Source organism: Felis catus, chromosome C1, assembly GCF_018350175.1.
Source record: "Felis catus isolate Fca126 chromosome C1, F.catus_Fca126_mat1.0, whole genome shotgun sequence".
Classification (NCBI taxonomy): Eukaryota; Metazoa; Chordata; class Mammalia; order Carnivora; family Felidae; genus Felis; species Felis catus.
Window position 1 is genome coordinate 114,032,105 of NC_058375.1, and position 16,420 is coordinate 114,048,524.

The 16,420-nt window shown below is 41.2% G+C and overlaps 1 protein-coding gene across 5 annotated transcripts in view; it reads right to left on the reverse strand.

Moving 5' to 3' along the window:
- The window catches only part of CNTNAP5 (contactin associated protein family member 5), an 805,732-nt gene that overhangs the window by 307,230 nt on the left and 482,082 nt on the right, over positions 1 to 16,420 (reverse strand). For all 5 annotated transcript variants that reach the window (XM_011285200.4, XM_011285199.4, XM_045033599.1 and 2 more), the window contains one exon: positions 8,522 to 8,628. In XM_011285200.4, coding sequence (XP_011283502.3) covers positions 8,522 to 8,628 — 107 coding nt within the window. The remainder of the gene's footprint in view (positions 1 to 8,521; positions 8,629 to 16,420) is intronic.

A 16,420-nucleotide genomic window follows, 5' to 3' on the forward strand; every position in this document is an offset into this window, starting at 1 on the left:
ACTTGGGCAAAAAAAAGTGTTAAGAAGACTTTCTGGTCAAGAAATATGCATATGTGAACACCCAGTGGTTTGAAGAATTGCCACCATCTAACAAGGTCAGAGCTAAGAACCAAAGGGGCCTCAGAGAGTGAGATGACATAGATTAGCCCCCCAATAAATCCATGGCACTGAAAAGAAGCCGAAACCAAACAAACGTCCATTCCCTCACCCCTAGGCTAGTAACTTGGGAGAAACTCAAACATTCTTGGTGCTCCTGCTTATATAGAATCCTTCCTTTGGTTCTCACTTTGGAAAAACACTCTCTTCAGACTTCCCTGCCTATCCAAGTCTGGCCCTAGGGTACATTCCCCATTCATTCTTTGAGAACTTTCCCTCCAGCTCAACCTGCTCCAATCTCTCTTTTCACAGAGACACAATGCCCCTGCAGAAAGCAGTGCCTTCTCTTACTTCTTTACTGATGAATACAAAGATAATGGCCTTTGCTGCTGAAGGAGAGTCAAATCTTCTTAGTGGCAGATAGCGGTTCTGAACCCTGGATCCTGACAACATCTGTGACAGTCATCAATTCACAAATGTTCTGGGAACAGCAAATTCCAATACTTTCCAATACTTCTACAGTCATAGATTCCCTATGGAAAAATGGTTTCTTTCCTTCCCTTATTGTACTTTTCTACAACTTTTTTATTGCATTTATTATTATTATTATTTGGTTTTGTTTTGTTTTTAGAGCGATAGTATGAGCAGGGCAGGGGAAGAAAGAGAGAATCTCAAGCAGGCTCCATGCTCAGTGCAGAGCCCGACACAGGGCTCAATCCCACAACCCTGGGATCATAACCTGAAGCGAAATCAAGAGTCAGACGCTCAACTGACTGAGCCACCCCAGGTGCCCCAACTGCAACTTCTTTTTTTAAATACTCATTCAATCATTCAACTATCACCACACCCTATAATGGGGGATATCACTCAGACGTGTCCATTTATAATCAATTCTGTGTTTTAGGTTACCACTTCCTCTTAGTCTTTCTTCTTCTTTCCTTGCCATTCCTTCACACTTGTGACTCACTGTAGCCCTTCTTGAGTCCTTTAAAATGATTTGCTTTGTAGATTTCATCCTTGGCCTACCACACCTGGGCAACTTCAGCTACTCAAAAGGCTTCAGCAACTAGACCCCTCATCATTCTGATTTTCCTCCCGGGCCTCACTCGGGGATTTCCAGCTACTTCAGCACGGTGAGCACCTCTCCAGACTGACACTGTTCCCCAAACTGAACTGATAACAGCATCCACTAAATCTCCTCTTCTACGTGTTGAAATAGCAACTAACATGAAACAGGCACTTTGCATTTGCCAGATGCTAGGTTAAATACTTTAGGGGGGATTATTTTACTTAAGCCTCATGATATTTCCATTAGGGGGACACTATTATTAGTCCCATATCACCAATAAGGAAGTCAAAGCACACAGAGCTCATATAAATTGCCCTAGGTGATAGAGCTTGTAAGTTGTAGGGCCTGGATTTGACAGGAGGCTGTCAGGCCCAGACAGACCTGAGAACTTAGTCACTATATTCTTCATTCATGAAGTCTTCCAAGCTAAAAAGCTAACAGTCATCCTTCTCTCTGCTGTATTCGATTTGTCTTCAAGTCTGTTTGATCGAATTTTAGATATGCCTTTCAAGTCAGGTCCCTTCTTCCTAGCTCGCTCCAACTCTCATTATTTGCTGTCCATACAATTGTAAAGAGCATCCAGTATCTCTTCCTTGTGCCCATATCTTCGTCTTACAACTTCAGTGCATGCTCTGCAAAACCATCAGAGTTATAATTCCCTTTAAAAAAAGAAACTCCAATAAGCAAAATACAAACAACAACAAAATAAATATTAGCAAGTCACTTCTGAGAATTAAAGAGAAACCAACAAACCACGGCTGGCTCCTCAATGCTCAACAGAGAAGCAAGCTCCTTCTGAAAGTAGCCCCCTTCCTTTACTCTGGCTGCATTACCTTCCAATCCAACTTCCCCATTGCACTTCAGATTCTAGCCATGCTGGGCATTGGATAGACCTCTCTTTGCTGCGTGACCCTCATGTCTCTCTGCCTTTTTACATGTTGCTCATTGTTCCTTCCCTTGCTCTTCTTCCTTCTCATCCTCTGAGCCCTATTAAGGCTTCAGGGCTCAAAGGTCAATTACTGAGAAAACTTTCTCACCTCTGCACAGAAAGTGACCATGCCTGTGCCCCAGTAACTTACCACTACATCGTGCTCGTACCTCATGTATTCGGGTACACAGCAAACGGCAGATTTCTACTGTGTGTCAGGTGGAAATCAGTGGCTGGAGACAGAAAAGACTCAGATACCACTTTGTCCTTATGGAGTCCCCATCTAATGGCACACCGAATGACCCATTCCCACTTAAGTTCCCATCTTGCCAATTACACGGTGTGCCCTTTATGCCACCAGTTCCTTGGCTGTGTTTAGTACAAATATAAACAAGACGTGGTCCCTTCTCCAAAGGAGTTTTCAGTCTCACTAGGGGAGTTAACATAAATAAAAATAATGATGACACAAAAGACTGTGGTTAGTGTCATAAAATGAAGCAGGGCGTGGATTCCACAATTTATTACTATTATTCATTTATTTCTTCTTCTCCTTTAGGTGTCTAGTTGTAGCTGGGGACATCTGCAGAAGGCACTGGGGTTACGCATGAAGATGAATTTGCTTTAGATCTTGATAAGAAACCCACAGAATAATATTAGGATATGAGCTGCTCTGAGCTAAGAGCTATAAGCGATGCCTTTAAATAAGCCTCTTATTACCAGAATCCCCCACCCTCTCTAACCTGTCGCTCCAACCACGAAATGCCATGCGGTTACAGACCATTTACCTACTCTTAAAACAGCAGAAGTGTTATCCCTCTGTGATGACTAGTGTAGAGTCTGATAGCCAGACAACTTGACATGCTCCCAATCAATACCTGGCTATTGACTGCCCAATGGGAGAAGCACTATATCAGGCTTGGGAGAGGAAGAAAGCTGACATCCTCTTGCCCAGCTGCAAAGTGAGCTAAAAGGCACTGTGAAGGTGTCAGGAAGGACTGCAAAAAGAGATTAGCCAAGGCTGGGAAATGGCAAAGAGACCCTGGAAAGGGACCATGTGAATGTCATCAGACATAGTGAGAAGATCAAGGACACTCCCACTCAATAGGAGACATAGAGTAGATGATAAGTAAGTACTTGTGTCACTTATTGAGTCCACTCAACGTGAAAGGAATCAAAAGGTACTTGTTGCATGACAAAGTAGAATTCTACAGAGAGAGACAGTCTTATTCTTATTGTATAAGTCATCTAAAAAAATAAAAATAGGGGCGTCTGGGTGGCGCAGTCGGTTAAGCGTCCGACTTCAGCCAGGTCACGATCTCGCGGTCCGGGAGTTCGAGCCCCGCGTCAGGCTCTGGGCTGATGGCTCGGAGCCTGGAGCCTGTTTCCGATTCTGTGTCTCCCTCTCTCTCTGCCCCTCCCCCGTTCATGCACTGTCTCTCTCTGTCCCAAAAATAAATAAACGTTGAAAAAAAAATTTAAAAAAATAAAAAAAAAATAAAAATAAATAAATACATCAACCGTTTTCTTTATCTGGAACTCACCATGAAGGTCAATAATAATTTCCATTTCAATATTCAAATGTTTTAGTAAAAATGCAAGTGGAAGAGGTTTTTTTTTAAGTTGCAGCAAACAATTCTGGCAGAGAAGGCAAAACAAGGTATCAGAAAATAATAATCAGAGTACAAACTGTAGCCAGACTTTAGGAAAACAAGCTGAAAATATGAATCAAGATCCTTGAGACTATTCATGGTCTTTGACTCAGTAATACCACTACTAAGACATCCTGAGAAAACAATAGACTATGAGGGATTTAAAGATTACTTAAGCACACAGATGCTCACTACAGTTGGTTATAATAATAAATATTTGGAAACAACACAGGTCCTCTCCACCCCCCCAAAAAAAATAGATGACAATGTTTGAATAAAAGTCATTAAATGGACTATTTATTATGTAATCATTAAAGTGGTATTTATAGATATTGCAATAGCACATAAAAAGGTTTGGTTATAATGGAAATGAGCTCAGATTTCCCCTAGGGAAAACTGCTTTATAGGAATATCATTTGGGCTTTGGGAATGAATGGAGCTATTTATCTTTCCTTTCTGGAGCCAGGGAAATATATGCAGTGTTCCAAAGTATAGCATAGATATTCCTACCATCACGTCTTGGCTCTTGCCTGTTTCCATAAGCTTTCCTATTTCTTACATTCATTTTAATTTTTGCTGTCTTTCAAGTGCTAATTCATCCTACTTTCTTCCATGATGACTGCACGATTATTCTAGAATGCAAAAACATCTTCATCTCGCAGTCTTCTACATTTTCAATCACGTATCACAATATCCCAGTGTGTCTCAAGCAATATGAAGGAAGTCATGGATGCCTTACCATTAAGTTCACATAGAGAGGTTTGCAAATGCCTTATGTGTTTAAGAAAGGAAATAAAACACAGAGCTTAAAATGTGTCTGGGATCTGAAGCCAGATTCCATTCATTCAAGTCCCAGCTCCACTAGCTGTGTGATCTTGAGGAAGGTACGTAACTTTTCTGGGTTGTCATGTGATGCTCTATAAAATGGAGATAGTAATACCATATGACTTTATCATTACATGGTAGACTAATTATGCATTAAACTCCCATAATCAAAACCTCTTCCTTTTAATATTAACTTGCACTCATAGGATAGCATGACCAAGATATACTGTACCTGTTTAGAAGTTTGGCTTTAACTACATAACCTTCTAAACCTGCACGTTGCATCAAACCAAGAACACGGGTGACTATCTCTGGTGGTCTGAAGGCTCTGCTCATTGGTTGGGTTGCCAGGGGTTGTGTGGATTGCAAACATTGGTATACCTTCAGTTATTCCTCTGGAGAACAGAATGCAATGCAGAGAAGGCGGCTCCTAACCAAAACAACTTACAGACATGACACAATAGGGCTCAATGACAGCTCATGGGATAAGTGAGAGACTCATATATCTTCCCTACCTGGAGACAGGAATTCCCCACATGCTCACCACCTCCTTCTTCAACAGGTGGTTTTGAACAAAGTGTATTTGAAAAGAAATGTAACTTGTATGCCCAGCTTCTTTATGTGTCATCAGGTAAGGTGGAAGGAAAATTGAAATGGAATGATGATAGATCTACTTTTACCAGCAACCTGCTCTGCCTAAACACGTTGGGGTTCCCATTGTGCTATTTCTTAGAGTACATCATACCCTCCCCTTTACCCAGACTCCTCTCTTATCCACAAAAGCTGGAAGAAAGAAGTTAACCCTACCTGTCCTCAGCCCTGTTGGTTTACATTCACTAAGAAGCACCATAATGAAAAATTAAAACACCTTGAAGAGCTTGAAGAAACAAAGGATTAAGAATACTCAAGAAATTATCAGTTTTGAGTAATATGAACTGTCTTACAGATCTGAAGACTGTATATAATGTTGTGTGGATGACTGCTTCAAGAACACACACCAAAGACATTGCCATTTCCACAGGAGTGGGGCTGTGAACTTGCTTGGGTTGTTTCAATCTGAGGGTGTCCTCAAATACCACCGAGCCTGCTACCTGTGAGCTTTGAGGGATCAGAAGCCCTATAACCCCTTTGGTAGTTTTCTTAGGTGGTGGAGGGCCAAGGGGCCTAGGGACCTATGTATTGTCTTCTGCATTTTGGCAACTTTCATCTCTGATGCCCCATGCAGGGGGCAGTGCAGGGGGCTTGGAAGGACAGGCTTTTTGCAGGCAGGAAAGCATGCCTTGGGTCACTCAATTTACAAATCTGACTCAAAACAATGGTCCTCACCCAACTGGGGAAGGGGAAGAAATCAGTTAGAGGATGACAAATTCTTGAACTGCACAGGCATACCAGGTGTGTTTGCCAGCCCTCACAACCATCCAAGGACCTGATTTCTCCTGGCTGGGTGCCCAGAAGGGAAGAAAGAGCCTAACAGTGTGGCAACCTATCATAGAGCACTGAGCAATTTCACAGCAAGGGGAATAGAAGGTGTTATAAAAACAGAATGGTATTTTTAAGGCTTTGTGTGTTGAGTCTCCTGCTCATCAGCTGGGATAGCGTTCCATTAAAAATCAGCACCTCACCTCCATTGATTTTCAACTTCACACTTTTTTAAAAGCTGGAAATATTCTATTTTTAGCCTGATGGATGGAGAAAATTAAAGGAGAAGAGTATCCATAGAGATGAACTCCTCGACATAGTGTTAAATTAGGAGAAAGTGAATGGAATAAGCTATAAAAACTCATAGAAATGTTGTCATATGATTTTGCCAAAATTTGGGCAGCTTTGACTTAAATTTTCTTCAAGGTTCTATTACATTGATGGCTCTTCTGGTGGTCACTGAGCATCTCACAAGAGCACTGATGTGACAATCTAGAATCCAGACAGTACTATACATGTCTATGCAAGTAAACATTGTTCTTGGCTACTTAAGGATGATATCTCTGGAATTAGGCTCAACGCTCATAGGTTGGTATTTATTAGGAATCTTAAACAAAACATGTAATTTTAGCCTTAAAAGGGCCCACAAGATTTCATTAGTATAGAGTCTGTGAAGAAACAGCTTTGGAGTGACACAATGATACGCTTATTCAAGTACAAGAGCTAGGTAAAATCCAAATTTAATCTCTCTTAGTCCAGTGTTCCCTTCACTGTGTTCCATATTTCTAAATAGAAAATTTTAAATAATATATTTCGTTATATTTTTAAAATAAAAAAAATATTTTTTAGTTCTATTTTAGATAGGGAGCATGTGCACAAGCAGGGGAGAGAGACAGAGAAGGGGAGAGGGAGAGACAGAGACAGAGAGAGAGAGAATGCCAAGCACGTTCTACTGTCTTAACGTGGGGTTTGATCCCATGAACCTGGGATCATGACTTGAGTCGAAGTCGGACACTCAACCAACTGAGCTACCCAGGTGCCCCGATAATATACTTCATTATAAAGCCAGGCAGGGTTTTAGCCAGGTGGTATTTTTCATTTCCACAGGCATCCAAAAAATAGTAACATCATCCATGATGACCTTTGGGCTGTGTCGTCTCTGATGCGACTAGACATCTCTGTGGGCATCACTGGTAAATGCTACCTTGCAAGGCACAGAAAGGCTGTCGAATGGCTGAGAGGTCTTCAGGGCTGACAGCGACGACAGTGCCCCCTGCATCAGAGTCTGATCTCAGCACTGCCGGCATCTCCCATTTGCTTTCTGAATCTCTAGGTGCCATCCTGGCAACAGCAGGAACTTAGGAAACCCTGGTGAGGTTCACCCCTGCTGGGCCTCACCGTAGTCCTCAGCAGCCCCCTGGCTCGGTTCTTACATTTTTCTAACTGTTCCACCTCCTACCTCTCTACCGTCGAAGTCAATTTCACAGCTCACATTTTCTATGAAATCTCCCACAACTATAGCCAGCACCTTCAGATTGTGTCTTTCTAAATTATCCTTACAGCTCACTTCACACAATTTGACACACAATTCTGTAAATGGCAAACCTCTATTTTGTCGTGTGTTTTTGTTTGGTGACCCCAACGAGACTATAAAATTACAGTAATCGGGGCCCCGGCTAGTCATTTATTTTTTTTACTCATCAACCCTTATTCCTTGTGTGCTCCAGCCTCCCTCACTCACCCTGCTTCCTCTCTTACTTCTTACTATCAGCACTCTCCAGCCACGTCAAGCCACTCACACATTCAGTCTCCTTTTTCTTTTCTTTCTCTGCCACACTCCTACCAAAGATCAACTCGGGCCTTCTATTTGAAGCCTCTATTTGAAGCTACTGACATGCCATCATCGGAAATTATCATCTAGATGCTGGTTCTCTCTAATCCCACAGCAAGACTGCAACTTTTGAATTGAGGTGTGCCCTTGTGACTTTCCTTGGCCAATAGAATGTGAGTGGACGTGATGTTTACCACTCCCAGGGGGAAACTTTCAAAGGCCAGTGTATGCTTTCTCATTCTTCTCTCTGCCACAGCAACCTCCTGGGTGTCAGAGCACCACCAGTATCCCAGAATGAGGACAAAGTGGAAGAAGGGCCCCTGCCAATGTGACATAAGCATGTAACACAGGCATGACACAACCACTGGTTACTTAAGCCACTGACAGGTGAAGTTGTTTATTACAGTAGCCTAACCGAGCCCATCCAGACAACACCCTTGACCTAATAGCTCCCCTTGGTGAGCCTAGGGCACATGGTCTCTCCTCTGCCTCCAACACTTATTCCCTTTCCTATCTGTGTTCCTGGCAGGCCACAAATCTCTGAGGATATGGCTTATAGTCCTATATGTATCCCACATGGCCACCAAGAAACACGTGTTGAATGAATGAACCCAAAGAGCCTGCCCCACGTTGAGCTCATCCTGAAGTCAGCACTGGCACTCCTGGAGGTGCGCCCATTTTGTGGGTAAGTCAGGACCACTCACAGTTATGGCAGGTGGCGCCACTGTAACCCGTGTTACTGCAGTTACAGGAGAAGCTAGTCCAGGACTGGGAGCAGCCTCCTCCATGTTCACAGTAGTTTGGCAAACACCTAAGGAAACAAAGCAAAAGCAAACAAAATAAACCAACTCAGTTGACATGAAGGGAAAACACAAAAATATCTGATACCCAACTACATGGACCTGATAGAAGAATTTGATCTTCTGGTTTTCTATACTAAGTCAGACTTGAATAACAGCAAAACAAGTCTTTGGCTTAACTGCAAGACACAGGTCTGTCCAGCACTACTGTGAGATGAAATGCTCACAGCTGATTTAGGCAATTACATGAAGGATTTCAACATTGGGGCAAATTGCCATTGACTTAAAGTTAATTTGAAGTGGTCAGGATCTGTAAGATTTTTCATTTACCATCGAACAAAATGTACAAAGATTGCAATTTTGCATTTTGGAAAGGTTTTGCATTTTTAAAGGGAAGGGAAAAGGGGCAGATAATTGAGGTCACTGTCCTCATGATTCTCTTCTGGGTGATGGCCAGGAATCTATTTTAAACTACACATGAAATTTGAAAAGATGTTACCTGCTCATTTAACATGCAAGGAAGCTTTATCATTTCAAAAAATGCCAACCCACCCTTAAAACGAGGCCTTTACTACTTATGATGAAAACAGTACGACTATTCTGAAAAACATTTTCACCACACACATTAAAAATTCTCTGAAGCATTCATATAATTTGACCCAGCGATCATACTTAAATGGCTCTATCTTAAGAATATATTTCAAAATATAAAGACTATGCATGCTAATTAACATCATTCACAAGGCAGCCATGATGAATCAATGTAGATGTCCAACATTAGAAAACTTCTTAGGGATTTTTTAGTACATAAAATTAATGGGCTCTCATAAAGCTACTGCAAATGCTTAGCAAAAAGGATTATAACAAACTGAGACTGGAGTAAATGAAAATTCAAGATATTAAGCATGGCCACAACAAAGTAAAATGAACACGTTATATCACAAAAATGATAGGAAGGACAGACTTCAAGCACCACTTGAATTAATGGGAGTGAAGGCAAAGGTTCATATCTTCTGGACAGAGATCATGGGCTTTAGGGTCACTTATATCTGAGTTCGAATCCCAGCTCAGGCATTTGCTGCATGATGTCTTGGGGCAATTAATTCTCTTCACTTCTTACACACACAACTTAAAATCTCTACAGCACAGGAATGGTTGTGACAGAAATAACCTGGTGAATGCTCAATATTAACAATGAATATAATTAAGAGTAAAAGCAGTGATAAATACGGGAACTCTTGAAAATAATCTTGAAATATAAAAAATACCATGAATTTAAAAGGGGAGAGGGTATGAGTAAGGAAGTTACAGAAGTGGTCTAATACAATAAAAGGGTTCATTATGTAGCCTCTGAGAATGTGAGGCAAGCAAAAGTAAGATGATTTATCCTAAGTGTCCTATATAGGTAGAAAACCCTCCAGCAATGATTGTTTCAAAGCCCAGAAACTAATATTCCTGCATATGTTCAGACGTATTATTAGAAATTTTCCACTCAGCACAGCAAACGTACAATTGTGCTGACAGGGCTTATGTCTGGGGAAAGCATATTGGTAACTCCATAGTATCTAACTGTGGCTTAAAGAACAGAAGGGGGGAGGAGAAAGAGGAACCAGTAATTTTTCTATGGAACGTGTTCACAGAAACCAAGCAATCAACACATAAGCAAAAACAAGTGGTCCCTTTCCTACTCCAGATTGCATCCTTCCTCTTGATTCCCATTCCCAGCTCTTAGTCTTGGTCGAAGGGAAAGAAACAGGCTTGTCACTGATATGGACCAAAGTCCCCGCCCCCCACTAGAATTGAGTTGTGGGGAGTTACAGAAACTTGAGGCATCAGTGTCCACATCCACATATTCCAAGCAAAGATGTCTGCCCCAGGGTGTACCCTGATGGAGACTCTGTGGGGCTAGCCTGTGAAAGCCCACCTACCCTACCCGTCTTCTCTTACATCCCAGTACCTCCCTGCTTCTGGATCACGCTGCTCCTGCAGGGCATTTTCTCCATCATTTTCCCCACTGGAACTGTCAAGTTGTTACACAACCTCTCTTTACCCCTATCCAACTCCATTCTACTCCCCTTGTCCCAATGCCAAACACGCACACGCATACACACACACGTGCTCCCCTTCTTCCCCCAGCGTATAGTTAATTGCTTTAAAGATGGAAAGCAGAACAAAGCCAGGTGGTGAGGTACTTAATCCTATAGTTCTCTTGGTTTCAGTACCAAGAAGGTCCACATTGGCCTCTTTTAACGTCTTACACTATAGAATACTCAGAAGTTCTCAGGGGCCATGTTTTCATCCACAGGAAGAAAGCTTGTGGGCAGGGAGAGACAGAGACAGAGATAGAATACTGGGGTGCAGAATGCAGCAGAAAGACCGAGAGTTCTGACAGTACTTGTGTGGCTGGTTTTGGTTATTCCAAGATTTGGCTGCACCCCTGAATTTCTGAGGGCTGCCTGTTTTAATCTGTATCAGGTGCTGTGAGATAACCCAAGATCATTCTAGAAAAAAACCCTATTCCATTCAGGCTGGCTTCAGCTGGGATTCCATGACTTTCAACTAACAGAATCTTAACCTTTTGTAAAACAGCACTCTATGAATACAAAAACAAATGAAAACCCTTGTTTTCCCTCTATTCTATACATTAAAATATTTTGAAACTCAAGATTGCCAAATTCAGTCTGGCATGTAGTAGGAGAGGCCTGGGGGAAAATGGTAAGAAATGTGTGGGCACTTTGAACACATCTTTAATAAGCTTCACACAGACTTCATGTTGCAGTGTTAATAAACTCAATTTGCCAGTGAAAGGGTAGGATAGAAATTCATTGCTTATGGTCACTTTAAAAAATGATATAGTTCTGAAAGGGAAAAGAGTACTTTGGTAAGAAAAAAAATCTAATATTCCTAGAATGAGAAAAAAATGAATAGATGCTTGTAGCTTGGTTCATTTTGGTTCAACGCATACTATGATTAGAAAAACTCATCTGTAAAGCTGACACTCAAAATAAAAGATGCATAACCCCAATTTGCTTATTTAACAAGGGCAGTTTTATGAGTATAATTTCCACATTCTTTAATCAGTTCATTTTAACTTGTGCTTTGTTTCTTTTTCTCCCTACTTGCCATAAACTGAGCACTGAAGGCATGACGCAGAAAGAGGAAAATGGAAGTGCTACCAAAGTGAGAAGGGCCCACTAAGGGTGTGAGTCCATCACTATCTTAGATGTAAAGCCCTCAATTCAAATTGTTAGGAGATAATCACTCTGAATTCCTATCTCCTCAAATTCTAATGATACTTCATAGGCAACTGGATTTGGATGGATGTGCTTTCTCTTGGTGCACACTGGTTTAACAAAGCCGTCAGCATGAGCGTGACACTTGCCTTTGTCCTGTCCAGGAGCCCAAACAAGCAAATGCAGGGATGTGTGTCAACAAGGACTTAGAGAGTGGGAAAGACCCACTGGAAGCTATTTGCTTCTTTATCAAAACAGAGAATGCATGGGCTGAAGGGTGAGGACAGAAAGAGTTGAAGGAAAGGCAGATGAGAGTGAGAAATGGAAGGAGAGGGAAAAAAATGGAATATGGACAAAAATTATAATGAGATTTAAGTGAGAATTTGTAATTTTCCCCCAAATCAAAACTTGTTCTGAAAGAGAAAGATCATTGCTGGTTGGGGCTGTGGACAAGCGAGGGCAGAGGTGAAGTGGGAAGAAAAGTCCTCCAGACAGGTCCATGGACCTCTCCAGTGGCCACCACCCAGCCTGTGGGAGTGCATGGTTCTTGCTTCACTGCTGTTGTTTTCTGGTGTGGCAGGTTGTTCATAAGGACATACGAGAGAACAAAACATTTCTCTTTAAAGGCCAAAGAAGCTGCTTTGAAGAAGGGAAAGAATTTGTCAAGATGTTGGGAGATTGTGCCAGTCAGACGGCCAAAGATGGACATTTCTGAGAACGTAAACCAGAGCCCAGCCTCAAACATCCTAGCCAGCACAGTTTCTGCTAACCACAAGTTCTCTCCATTGGCATTAGGAAGAACAAAAAGACTGCCTGGAGTTTTCGTCAAGAATGTTCGGAGTGGTTATTTCCCCAACTTAGCTTTCACTGAGACCATGAAAAAGTTTCCAGCTGGAGCAGATGAGGCTTGAGAAAAGCATTAGGGAACCAGTGGGGTTCAAGATAGTTCTGGAAAATGTAGTCTGTCCATTCATTTATAATTTAAAAAGTTTCATATACTTAATACCCATGTTTGGCTTTTCGTACACAAAAACCAGATTACTGAGCAATAGACATTGCAAGTCTCATAAGTATATGCCAGTGACTTCTGAGTTTATACTCTGTGCTCATAAATGCAGCTGTCTGCTTCACAGATCCACTTGGGTGTCTAACAGATGTGTCAAACTTTGCACGTCTAAATTTCTTATGTCCTGCTTCTCCCCCAGCCCACCTTCCACCCATATCCTTCACCATCAGGTGACAGCAACCCCATACTTGACACTGACTGTCTTGAATCCCTTCCCTCAGCCCAGGTCCAAGGTAGGAACAAGCTCTCTGGTTCTGCCTCCAGGATCTGTCCTGCAGCTGACCACTTCCCATCATCTCTATTGCCACCACTGCAGTCTGGGCCACCAGCATTTCTCTCCTCAACAACTGTAGTCTTCAATGAACTGACCTCCCAGCTTCCACTTTTGTCAATTCCCAACACAAGTGCAAGTGAGATCCTCTTAATCCTTAAGGCAGGTCGTACTGAAACTCTCTAATGGCTTCCTGCTGTATTCAGGGTAAAAGAAACATCCTTCAAATGAGCTACCAGTCCCTGCTGATCTGCACACCCATTAATTCTCTGAATTCACCCCTAATCTTCTCCCTTTTCTACATCTGACCAAGCCACAGAAGCCAGCTTTCCATCTTTCCAGTTGACCTCCTCATTGTCCTTAAAGCATACCAGGGATGCTCCTTTGTCAGGGTCTTTCACTGAGATTCCCTCTGTCTAGAATGTTCTTCCCTGGATGCCTACACAACCCACACCTCACTGTCTCCCTGTCTCTGATCAAATGATACCTTATGGAAGAGGCCTCCCACATTTATGCTATTTAAAATTGCAAACCCCCCTTCTGTCTACATACCCAATCCCTTCTCTCAACCCTACCTATTTTGTCTACCATTTTACTGTATCTTCTAAACCATTGTATACTCTGCTTATGCGCTCAGTTTATGATTTGTTGCCTATCTCTCCACACAAGAAAGTAAGCTCCATAGAGTTGTTCTCTCTTGCTCACTGAGTATCAATGTAGTAAACAGTAGGTGCTCAATAAATGATTTTTGATTGATTGGATGAATGCATGTATGAATGAATGGATGAATGGATGGTTGGATGGGTGGATGGACATTTCCGGAGTGCAACAGTCAGCTGAAGCTGCCCGCTTTTAGTGAAGCCTCTTTAGTTAGCTGCAGTGTATCTGGCCTTCTTTTGTTTGTTATTACGTGCCTGACACTGAGAAGCATAATAAGAGGTGAGTGGGGATGAGGGGTGACACAAGAGCCTCACTTTTTTTTAAATGGTAAAGAAATAGTGATACAAGTAAAGAGAGCTTTCTGCACATAGATGAAGGGCAATTTAAAGAAGGGAGAAAAACACAGCGAAGAGGTGGTGAAGTTGATGCACACCATGAATGGATCCTCTTTAGTAGTCTTTATGGATGCACAGAAATGATGTAATCCTTTTGATTACTTGTGACTACTGGGCTGTATTGTTGGGTCGCAACAATTTTATCTCCCAGGTACTTACAGGGATAACTGGCTCCAAATTGATCTGAAGCAGAACACTTTTGAATGATGCCACTTAAGAGCTCCTGAGAGGAAACATCTAGCATTGCTGATAAGTTGTGTGCAATTTCTGATAGATATTAATGAGATAAAAAGGCTGTTTAGGAAATGCAATTTACCCATCTAGCTCACATTGATTACTGTCACCTTTAACCAGATATTCCAAAATGCAATGACCTTTAACCAGCTTTGTGACTATCCTAATGATGTTTAACCAAACATCATTTTCATGGCTAATCTCCTACAAAATACGGCCACCAAGAGGCAATTTAGATTTGCTTTCTTGAAAGCTTTCCTCTTACCCACTTCCTCTTACCAAGCTTAAAATGAAACTTGGAGATGTGCACACAGTCATATCTGAGATGTTGCTTTAATGCTGTTATTTTCCCTGTTTCATAAATGAGGAAAGTAGGACAAGATGAGAGTAAATAACTTGTCTAACTATGAAGTGACAGAGCCAGAAACGTGAGCCACGCTACCTGTCACTGAAGCCTGTATTCTCAAACACTGTGCACCTTCTCTCCAATGGAAGATGATCCAGCTCCTTACAAGCAAACTCTCAGCATGCATTAGGACATCACTTCTGCCAAGAGCGGGAGGGAGGGAGGCTTCATGTAGTTGCCCACTGATTCCAGAAACTCATTAGCAAACTTAGAGCTGCAAGGTTAGACTTTTTCAAGATATTTTCGGTAGATAAAGAGGTCTTAATGACAGTGAAAACTGTGTTAAATGGGAAGAAATAAACCCGAGGTAGAGAATAAAGGACATATTATATAATTAGTACAATGCTATGTATTTCATTCTATAAATTCTATAAATTCAGGGATAAAGCAAGAGGAAAAGAGGTTTTGATCTTGTTTTCAATCTCTTTTCACTACCAAATTGTTGAATTCTTAAAATTATTAAGAAAAATAGAAAATATACTCAGGACCCAAAGTTGGCCTTTGAATTCAGGGCTATAGACTTCATGGCCGGTCCACCAGGATGTCATGGAGCCCTTGACTGAGAACCCACACATAACCAGGGTTCAAGGTGTTTCACTAACATCAACAAAGCTCATGTTTCTATCTCCGTCATTTAGCAGAGTCAGTGTCTTCTTTGGGCACAAAAATTTTAATGCCAGAAATTTCTGAATTTAGTATCAAAAGTTTAAGATGAACAAAATCTTAGTATTAATATTTGAGGGTTAAGAAGGAATAAGGTACTGAAAGAGAAAAATGGTCCCAAACCTGATCTCAGCCAGAAACTTTTGTATAATATAATCTACATCTTGCTGGGAAGAAATTAGTATAATTGACTATGATAAATATGCTTAAGCATATTTATCATGGATTTTAATAGGATTAAGACCAATGTCAGTCCATGGTCAACCTTACAGGGAACCTGACTTAAACAGTCTTGCATCAAGTCCAGGAGTTTAATAATCATTAATTAATTTTTTTAATTCAGTCTAACAAGGGACATATTTAAAAGGCCCCTAAAAAAAGCCTCTGCCAAGAATGGATCTTTGAATTGGCCGGAGATGGGTCTTTTATCTTGTAGCAAGACTGAAATAAAACTTTGAATTTGCATTTGTAATTTTAAAGAAATTTGGCCTATGTGGCCTAATTTGGCCTTATAAACACCAATTTAAAAAGTGTAAGATGACCAACTTAGACCTTAAAAATCTTCCTTAGTAGAACATCTAAGATAAATAAAGTTCACCAAAGTTAAATGTTCGTTTTCTGGATGCTTAACTTGTAGAAATATTTGTGGCATTAATGCAGTAACCTGAACAACTTGGAAAGCAAATAAATCATATTATAAACGTAGTTTAATACATTTGAAGGTATTTAAGTCACTAAGTCCATAAATGGGCTTAAGCATTATTCAAAGGGCTTTAGACCTGAGTGCTAATACTTGCTAGACTTACAAGAAGAATACGGTTTTAGAAGCTGAATTTACAAAGTTGAAAAGAAAACCGTAAAAAAGCAAGATTTTG